Source organism: Vombatus ursinus, unplaced genomic scaffold, assembly GCF_900497805.2.
Source record: "Vombatus ursinus unplaced genomic scaffold, bare-nosed wombat genome assembly UNPS02014818.1, whole genome shotgun sequence".
In the NCBI taxonomy this organism is placed as follows: domain Eukaryota; kingdom Metazoa; phylum Chordata; class Mammalia; order Diprotodontia; family Vombatidae; genus Vombatus; species Vombatus ursinus.
This window is the reverse complement of record NW_020954596.1, coordinates 6,763,255-6,773,646: the sequence shown is the minus strand read 5'-3', so window position 1 is coordinate 6,773,646 and position 10,392 is coordinate 6,763,255. Positions and strand designations below refer to the sequence as shown.

Genomic DNA, 10,392 nt, shown 5'->3' with positions numbered 1-10,392 from the left:
GATCTCAACCTCCTGAAACCTTGACTTCTTCCCCAGTACTTTATTTTTAAATTTTATTTTTATGACTTAAAATAAAAACATTCTTTCCTTCCAGTTAAGATTTTGGAATCTTCCCTGCCCAAGCCAACTGCTTCAAACATTCATTTGTGGGAACCCTTCTCTAAGGGATATTCATTTAATTCATTCTCTTCCTTACAACTTTACCATTTCTTTTACAGATTGACTTCACCCACACGTCCCTTCCCCAACTTTTATTTCTTCTGAAGTATTTATTTATTTTATGCAATTGGGGTTAAGTGACTTGCCCAGGGTCACACAGCCAGTAAGTGTCAAGTGTTTGGTCTGAGGTCACATTTGAACTCAGGTCCTCCTGACTTCAGGGCCAGTGCTCTATCCACTGCATTACCCAGCTGCCCCTGGAAGGATCTTCTAAAAGGCCTCACTCTCCTCCCACCCCACCCCTGCCCAAGAACAATATTAATTAATGAAATAGGCAGTATGGTACAGTAGGAGTTCTATATCAGCTAGTCCATGGGTCTGGTCCTTTCACTCACTCACCGTCCTTCCTGAAAAGATCTCATTTCTCTCTCTATAAGGAGGGCATTCTAGGACTAAGAAGTAGCAGGAACACAGGCAGGAGGAAGGGGGGGAAGGGGAGGCAAATATAAGATAAAACAAAGAATCGTTTGCTTAAACTAAAGGCAGAGTCAGAAAAATAGAGAGCAAATTTGAGAAAGACAGTAGTACAGACTGGTTGGAATCAACGTACATCAAGGGGATTAAGAGAGCTGGAAAGGTATAATGGAGCCAGATTATAGAGCCTCAAATGCCACATAAAGAACCCGTGCCTTAGTCCTGCAGACAATGGACAATCACTGAAAGTGCGAGCAGGAGAATAAGGTCAGTCCTACTTTAGTAAGATGAATCTGACAGTGGTATACAAGATAAATCAGGGGGTTGGGAGGAGTCACATCGGAGGCAAGAACACAAGTTAAGAAGTTATTACATCAAAATGATCAAAGTTGGTTCTAAAGGAGTTGAAAAAAAAGAATCTGGTTTTACTAAGGCTCTTTCCCCATCCTTCTCATAAAAAATTTTTTTAAACAAGAAACGGTTTGTGAGGTCGGGGAAGGAAAAGGAATATATTCAGAAATGACAGTGATTTTAAAACAAAAGATACACAAGAATGATTTTAAACAATTTTCAAAGTACTTGATTCTAAAATTTTTAAAAAGGAAAAGATCAAGGAATTATTACAATTCTTCTAATTACCCTCTAGATGTCCCTACTGGGACTTTTTTCTTTTTTTTTTTGCTTTTTGGTGAGACAACTGGGGTTAAGTGACTGCCCGGGGTCACACAGTTAGGAAGTGTTATATGTCTGAAAGATGGATTTGAACTCAGGTCCTCCTGACTCCAGGGCCAGTGCTCTATCCACTGCACCACCTAACTGCCCCTGCTGGGATTATTCTTAAAAGATCTGAGTGAAATCTGTTCTAGTTCAACCATGGAATAAAAAGTTATTTGAAAAGATTACAAACCCCTAAGAGATTTAGCTCTTCATGTAAGCCTTGCAGACTGCTAAATGAAGTTTGAAAAACTTAATTTCGAATTAAAAAAAAGACAGCTTGAAGGATTATTAATCTTTATTCAAGCACATTTTTTTTAAACAGTTCAATTTACTAAGTTAAAAAAAAATACACTTTAGTATATCTGCAACATGGACAGAGGTTAAGAAAGTGCACGTGACGCCTAAACATGACATATACAGAACTCACAACACTGAAACAAGGACTAGTCAGAGAGAAGAAGGAAACAATTCAAAATGTCTAGGTCAGATCTTTTCCATCTTTGAAATCAAGTCATCACAGATTTTCGTTAATTCATCGTTTTCTTTAGTCTACAAAGGAAGAAAAGAAAAGTAAATTAAAATTACAGCAGTCTGTACTAAGTGCTTTATGATTTGGACATGGTCATAACACAACGTAACCCTGTCCTTATACCCGAGTCGTCCAAGCCATAAAACACATCAAAAAAAAAAAATTCAACCACGAATTCTCCAAGTGAGGTAGGAATACACACACAGGCAAACTGGGAACAAATGACCTCTAAGAAATGGAAGTCTCAAAGGATGAAACTCAATCTCTAAGACAGAGTCCGCCATGGTAACATCAGCTCCTGTCATCTGCACAAGCCTGTGCTTTCCTCACAACCACGGCCCCCCCACCCCACCCCCACCATGTGGCCAGCCGGTCTTCTCACCTGTCTGTAGGGATGGACAGTCTGTTCTCCTTTGGTGGGGTACAGCAAGCCTGAAATCTGCTGCAAATGCTGCTCCTTGTATTAGCTCTCCCCCACCCAGGGGGGACAAAACAACCCCAGTTCCTTGCTCCAAGACAGCCCAGCCCTTCAAATGCTCAAGGACTCTTCTCCTACCCCCAACTTCCTCTTCAGTTTGTGACCCCTGGTTCAGTTTCCCTGCTCAGTCTCTCCTCCTACTAATCTCACCAGAAAAAATTATTCCTACCAGTCTGAAAAGGAGTTCTGCCAGAACAGGCAAAGGGCTACTTATCCTTGAAGGCAAGAAATGTTTTTCACTTTGGGTTTCTATATCCCAAACATTTAGCACAGTAGACCACATGGTGGATGCTTCATAAATGCTTGCTGACCTGGACTAAAGACGTCAAGACCATCCCCCTCATCTGGGCCACCTCCCAAGCTCTGCCCAACCCCACTCTCCGATTCAACAAGCATTTATCAGGTGCTTACTGTGTGGCTGGGCCCGTGTGAGACACAGAGACAAATGTCAAACACAGTCCCTGCCCTCCTCAAACCCTGGGCACCTCCCACCCCCCAGGCAGCCCTGAGGAAGTCACTTCATGCAGCCCAATTCTCAGCTTTCTAAGCAGGCAACTCTCAGAGCTGATATTTCAACTCGACACAAGCATCTGATTCTCGAAGGGCAAGTATCCTCCGAGAGGGAGCTTACTTTCTGTTCCAAGCTTTTCTCTAGTGACTGGACTCTCATTTGTTCCTTTCGTAAATTTGCTTGTAAAGCCAGAGTCTCAGCTTTCGCTTTGCTTCGAACCTGGGCGATTTCTTCATTTGCTCTATTGAATATAAAGAGTTTAATGTGTAGGTGACCTGAGGATCCCAGGCTCTCTACCCTGGGCCTCCCCCCAAATTCCCAGTGCTCCAGCACTTACAGGTTTAACTTCTCTTCTGCATGAGCCTTCAGGGCTTGGTACCTCCGCTCTTCCTTTTCAATTCTTACTAGATAATCTTCAACACATTTCTTCAAAGCTTCTTCATTCTAAAAGGAACAAAAAAGTTCACGGACCAGTTTATACAGAGTGAAGACCATCTGCCTAAAGGCACTCCTGTAACTCTATGGGAAGAGGAAAAAAAAGAAGCAAGCAACACCGACTGAGGAGTGAGTTCTCATCTCAAAGCAGGGGCCGGAGGTGACTTCAGAAGCCACAGACGTTCGGCCTCATCCTCTCAAAGGAGAAGCACAGATAAGGCATAAAAGCCAAAAAGGAAAGGCTCTGTAGGAACAAGATGTCCTACCACCAGCTTCGTCTTTTGGAGGAGCTGCCAGCCTCCCAGAACTGCCTAAGTTCTTCAGCAAGTGACTTCCCTTCTACGCAACCCCAGAGGATAGCAAGAGACAGCCAGGGTCCATCTAGCTCTACGTTTCTGTGCCTTGCTAACATGCCTTCTCTACTTCCCATTAGAACAGGAGAGGGTACAGGATAAGCTTTCTACTAATGAATAACCTATAAATGTAAACAATATGCAAAACAATGTTTTTACTTAAATCAAATATTGGAACACCTATACTATAAAAGGGAGCATATCTTTACTAAAGGGAAAGGCCTCCCTAGAGTCACTGATCAATATTTTACGGAAAGTTTCTGCCAATCTCGCCAATCTACTTCAGGATTCTGCTAGCCCAGAGATCAATCCTAGGACAATCCCATTTTAAATAAACCCAGAATCACTAGGCTCAGAAAATAGGACAAAGGAGGAGGATCAATCTACCAGCTTTCTGATGACAGATAAGCATAAAATTCTACATTTGTTCTATTTTAGGTTAGCCACACCTTCCGATAGCCTTCTAAAACCTCCTTCTGTTTTTCTAGTCGTTTGAAGAGGTCAGAGAAAGACTTTTCCATGGAGTTCAGGTCTGCTGTGATTTGCTGTTTTTCTGACAAAATCGTCTGGATTTCAGCCGCTGCAGCCTCCTTCTGCTTCTGAGCATCCGCTACAGAATATAAACATTGATCATCTTATTTGCAGTCAAATAAGTTATTTCATTGAAAAATCCACTGTGAATAAGTTTCATCATAAATCTGAGAAGCTAATAAGCTCAAACACAAATCACATTAAAACAAATGTAAAATAAGGGCTGTGACATGATACATCTCTTCAAAATGCACTCATGCCTCACTGTGATTTGGAGAACACATGCTGGCAAAGGCTCTGCCCAGGTGCCAGACTTCCAAGTACATTCAGTCCAAACAACAGACTGCACCTGCTGAGGACAGCCCAGTTCCACAGGGTGGCGCTCATAACAAACACGTTGGCCACCCACAAAACAAAGAAAAATACAAAATGATGCTTAATTCTCAATGCGGTCCCACTTTCCAGGGGCTTTAGACCATCCACAAATACTTAATTACTGACACTTTAAGTCTGAGTGCTTTATTCAATGAGTTTATAAGCTACTGGAAAAACTGAACCATATTAACTTTCTTGCTATAATCAAACTAGAAGACAGAACAAAATCGTGGCTAAGTAAATGAAAGGAGGATTTACTGAATTTCCTTCAAGGGGAGAATAAAGGAGGTGATTTCATCATATGCCAAAAAACAACAAGAAACATCATTTGAGAGGGTTCTTTCTCATTACATCTTCTTGGAGCGCTCATGATGAGCATAAGCAGAAAAGATTACATATTACGTGTCAACCTCTATTTAATTAATGAAGTACAGAGATTCTACAAAGAATAATAATAGCTAACATTTATAAAGCGCCTACTACGTGCCAGGTACTGTGCTAAGCACTTTACCAACATTATCTCATTTGATCCTCACAACCACCCTGGGAGAGAGATGCAATTATTATCCTCATTTTTACAGATGAGGAAATTGAGGCAAACAGGTTAAGTGACTTGCCCAGGACCGCACAGCCCCTGACTCCAGGCCCAGAGAATTTCACAATCCTCCAAACCAAGCCAACATGTATCTTGATACTCTGTGACTTCAATGTAAAGATGGACACAGGAGTGAACGGTGAAAAATGTTAAAAAAAAAAAAAAAAGTCTGGAATTTAAGAAATGCAAAAATCCAAAGGCTTAGGGACCACACAAAAGCCTCATTCATGAAAACTTTCTTTAAAAAAGAAAGTCAGAGAGCACCGAAATGGAAAGTAACAAATGTTACCAAACAAATGAAGTTGACTATTAAGTATCTTAATAGGAAGTAATCGGCTACTGCTGTGGAAATTATTTCAGAATCAGTTATCTGTGCAGTCAGACCATTGTTTGGAACTAATGTAAAAGCCACCAAACTAAAAGAAACGATAAAGAAGGGAAAGCAACATCGTATCCAATTATAAGATATATCCAATAGGCTGCTGACTGCAAAACAGGCCTGATAAAAACGATCACCACCATTTCCCAGAAAAGTTTAACAGTCACAATTAAGAGGTTGAAAGAACGTTAAAAAGTGCCATAAAAAAGACCATGCGGTCTCCAACCAAACACTTGACACTTGCTAGCTGTGTGACCCTGGGCAAGTCACTTAACCCCAATTGTCTAAAAAAAAAAAATTAATTTGAAAAAAGACCATGACTTCACAACCCAGTGCTTGGTCTAAGAAGAGACCCAGTGAGAGATTGCGGGCTGCCCTCCAAAAGCCACCAGAGGTGAACAAAGGGGTTGCTCCTGATCCTCATCTACTTCATCCTGATCAAAGCTCAGGGAGTTCTATATTTCCTTGACCCCAAAAAGCCCACCGTCGGTGACTGGGGACATGAGAACTCCTCACACTTGGCCCCATGGGTGGGAGATCTTCTAACAGTGCTTGCCCATAACCTAGCCGCCCCACATAAGAAAAGACACATGTGCTAAAGGTTGAGAAATTCTTCTATCCCTTATATCCTCAAAACTGCTCTGACTCTCTGAAAAGCAGAGGGAACTTGCCATTTCCTTCCCGTCCCAACAAGACCACAGGGACAATGTGACAGATGCCCTCTTCTACCTCTTAGCCAGTCCAAAGCCTCACAACTGGTCAAGCAAATCCAGCCCACACCTTGGGTACTTTTATTACATCTATGCCTAAACAAAAAAATGAGTAGGAAATAAAACTTGCAACTCACTAAAGAACTTTTTTCCCCCAAAATCCAAGTCAGAACATTAATAATAGTATAGAAGTTAAAAAGGAAAAATTAAAAAGATTATAAACATGCTAAAATAATTGACAGATCATGGTATAATGAATAGATCACTAGACTTGGATTCAGGAAAACCTGGGTTTGCGTATGACCTCAATTAGTAGCCATGTGACTTCTCTTGGCCTCAAATTCCTTATCTGTAAAATGAGGCGGTTGGAATCAATGACTTGTAAATATATGATTTGATGAATGAAAGCACCAAAAGAGGTTAAAAAAAAGAAGAAATAAAATGACAACCAGGCAAATGGCTCAACTGCATCCAAAGTCTAAATACCTAGGGAAATTACACATAACAATTCAACAAAATCACCCACAGATCAATACACAAGAAACAAAAGAATAACCCCAAGTAGCAACAGTTTTGGAAAAGCAAAGAATGGTTGTGCAGATTTGGGAATACAAGCAGATTAATTGAAAGCCCAGAACTGAAAAAGAAATAGCCAGACAGCATCTGAGAATCTAAAGAGAACCTGCAGTAAATGAGGTAATAGTCTACAAACAGAGACACTACAAAGGACACCAGGAATAGAAGCGCTAACTTTCTTTCACCAAGGCATATAATCATAAAAACTATAGAATTGTTTTTAAAAATTCTTCAAACATTATGAAAAAAATTCACATAAAGAAATAGCAAAGTATCATCATGCTTTTCAAAATTAGAGGAAAATCATAGTTGGACAAAATACATATTCTTTAAAAATAAAAAAAGATTAGATCTTAAAATTACATTCCCTATTCGAAAAATAAAAGAATTCACTTCAAAGATATAACTTGCAAGAATCTAGCAACAAAAATCCACAAATTAGTGAGGTCCTTTCAAGCAAGAGAAGAGGAAATCCAAACTCTCTAAATGACAAGTAATTAAGAACAATGAAAAATTCTTAATGCCTATTACTTTTGGTTGAGATTTAACATATGTGGATTAAGGTATACAATCTTCAAACCATAACAGACATAGATGAAGTGCCACCTAAAATGTTGATCCATGTTTGTTTCTGAAAACCACTCCCTGATGCTACCCACGGGAGGCAAGCACTGATGATAGTCTTTCAATGAGACCTGAATACAGGCATACTCTGCTTAACACTGTATGTGGAAAATGCAGAAGCAGTTCTCTAGAACCAACATTATAAATAGTTATAAACATTATAAATATTGTTAAATAAACATGTTCTTGAATAAATAATATTTGATCTTCAACGGAAATGGGTATAAAGAATTTGTGTTCAGACTATAAAGCATTAAAAATAAATTTCTAGAGATACTTTTAACTAAAATAGGTCTAGGCAAGGTTTTTTTTAGCTATATGAAAGAATCAAGGCCAACAGAATGGGGGGAAGGTGTTGGAGGACAGCTGGCTCAAAAACAAAAGACAAAGAATCCAGTAACATCCTGTTCCCATATCGAGATGCCAAACAGAAACTCAAAACTAGAAGGGACCTGCAACCAAGATTAGAATGGAAGCAGAACATCACTAATGTGAAAATGTTTAATAGGAATATATATATGTATAGCCTATATCAGAATGTGCGCCATCTTCAAGAGGGAGGTGGGGAGGAAGGGGTAGAAAAATTTAAAACTCAAAAGTTTATGGAAGTGATTGCTGATAATTCAAAATAAATTAATTAAAAATTAAAATTAAAAAACAAAAAAAAAATTTAAATTAAGAAAAAGGGAAGCAGAAAGCCAGGAAACAATTTTTGCAGCCAGTGTCTCTGATAAAGGCCTCATTTCTAAAATATGTAGAGAACTATCAAGAATACAAATCATTCTCCAACTGATAAATGGTCAAAGGATGTGAACAGGCAGTTTTCAGACGAAGAAATTAAAGCTATAGTTACATGAAAAAATGTTCTAAATCACTATTCATTAGAGAAAGGCATATCAAAACAACTCTGAGGTACCACATCACACCTATCAGATTGGCCAACATGACAAAACAAGAAAATGATAAATGTTGGAGAAGATGTGGGAAAATTGGAACACTAATACATTGTTGGTGGAGTTGCGAAATGATCCAACCATTTTGGAAAGCAATTTGGAACTATACCCAAAGGGCTATAAAAATGTGCACCCTTTGACCCAGCAATAGCACTTCTAGGGCTATATCCCAAAGAGATCATACAAATGGGAAAAGGACCCACGTGTACAAAAATATTTATAGCAGCTCTTTTTGTGGTGACAAAGAATGGGAAATTGAGAAGATGCCCATCAATTGGGGAATGGCTGAACAATTTGTGGTATATGAATGTAATGGAATATTATTGTGCGATAAGAAATGATAAGCAAGTGAATTTCAGAAAAACCTGGAAAGACTTGTATGGACTGATGCTGAGCGAAATGAGCAGAACCAGGAGAACATTGTACACACTAACAGCCACATTGTGCAATGACTAACTTTCATAGACTTGGCTCTTCTTGACAATGCAAGGATCTAAGACACCAAAAGACTCATGATGGAAAATGTTACCCACATCCAGAGAAAGAACTATGGAGTCTGAATGCAGATCAAAAAGCATACTATTTTCTTTTTTTTTTCCCCTCTTTTTTCTGATTCTTCCTTCACAACATGACTAATGTGGAAAGATGTCTAACAGGATTATACATATATAGCCTACATCAGATTATATGCCATCTTGGGGAGGGAGGAAGGGGTGAAAGAAGAAAAAATCTGGAACTTGAAATCTTATAAAAGTGAATGTTGTGGGGCAGCGAGTGCAGTGGATAGAGCACTAGCCCTGGAGTCAGGAGGACCTGAGTTCAAATCTGGCCTCAGACACTTAACACTTACTAGCTGTGTGATCCTGGACAAGTCACTTAAAACCATTGCCTAGCAAAAACAAAACAAAACAAAAAAAAAAGCGAATGCTGAAAACCATCTTTACATGTGATTGGAAAAAATAAAATACTATTAAGTGGGAAAAAAACCTAAAAGGGACCTCCCAAAGCATCCCAGTGTGTCAGCATTTCAGAGCCAAAATCATGGTTAGAATTTTACCCCAGTAGAAAATCTGACCAAGGAAAGGAAATTTAAAGGGCTCTGACAGCAGTTACATTTTAATGAAGAAAATAAGGATGGCATCTGGAGGCAGGGTGGACTCATGATGGAGGTGGGGAAGAGGAACAGATGAGGGGACAACAACCCCCTCCACCCATCTGCACTCTTGGAAAGGCTGATGCTCAGCCCTCTTTTTGCCAGTGAGTGACTGATGTAGGGAGTGAGCTCCTGGCTTGGGAATCTCTTTACCAAGGAATATCAGCACCTTCTCAAGTGCCTGGAGCTCTGAGGCTAAAGGACTGGCCTGGACTCCCACAGCCAGTATGTGGCAGGAACAGCAGCTAAACTCCCAGATGCTTTTGACTCCACAGTCAGCCTCTATCCATCACACCATACTGCCACTTATATTTACACTACTAACATAAAAGGAAATGTTAATATTCTGGTGGATTGATTCAAACCATATTGGTTTTACCCCTGGAAAACATTCCAGTGGCTCGATGCCCATTCTTTGCAATCCCCCTGTGTGCCCTTAGGCTTCTCTGGGTCTCAGGCTCCTTCTCTTACATGTGAGAGGCTGCACAAAGCTCAAGTCCTATCAGGCTCTAAATCCCATGATTCGTTATTTCAAAGTTTGCACTACACTGACTTACCCATCAGTTGAGTTATTATCCCTTCATATTCTTCCACAATTTTCCTATAGGATTACAAAATGGAAAAGATGAATGAGAAACTATAAGAACACGTTAAGGGAGCTCAAAAATACAGAGTCTTAACAGATACATACCCCATTGCTAAATATTCCGTGTGGAATGTTTCATATTTGTCTTCCAATTCTTGAATTTTCAATTGTTTCTTTTTAACCTACACATACAAACAAATTACAAACTTAAGACTCCAGTGAACTATGTAGTATAGGCCTTACTATAGGCAGAG

At 39.6% G+C, this 10,392-nt stretch overlaps 1 protein-coding gene across 1 annotated transcript in view; it reads right to left on the bottom strand.

Annotated features, from left to right (window-relative positions):
- Positions 1 to 1,627: 1,627 nt before the first annotated feature.
- TACC3 (transforming acidic coiled-coil containing protein 3) overlaps positions 1,628 to 10,392 on the bottom strand; it is a 29,867-nt gene continuing 21,102 nt past the window's right edge. The window contains exons 11-16 of the mRNA XM_027836550.1: positions 10,244 to 10,320; positions 10,110 to 10,153; positions 4,106 to 4,266; positions 3,206 to 3,312; positions 2,989 to 3,109; positions 1,628 to 1,899 (exon numbers count right to left, since the gene is read on the bottom strand). Of these exons, the coding sequence (XP_027692351.1) occupies positions 1,834 to 1,899; positions 2,989 to 3,109; positions 3,206 to 3,312; positions 4,106 to 4,266; positions 10,110 to 10,153; positions 10,244 to 10,320 (576 nt within the window). The 3' untranslated portion in view covers positions 1,628 to 1,833. The remainder of the gene's footprint in view (positions 1,900 to 2,988; positions 3,110 to 3,205; positions 3,313 to 4,105; positions 4,267 to 10,109; positions 10,154 to 10,243; positions 10,321 to 10,392) is intronic.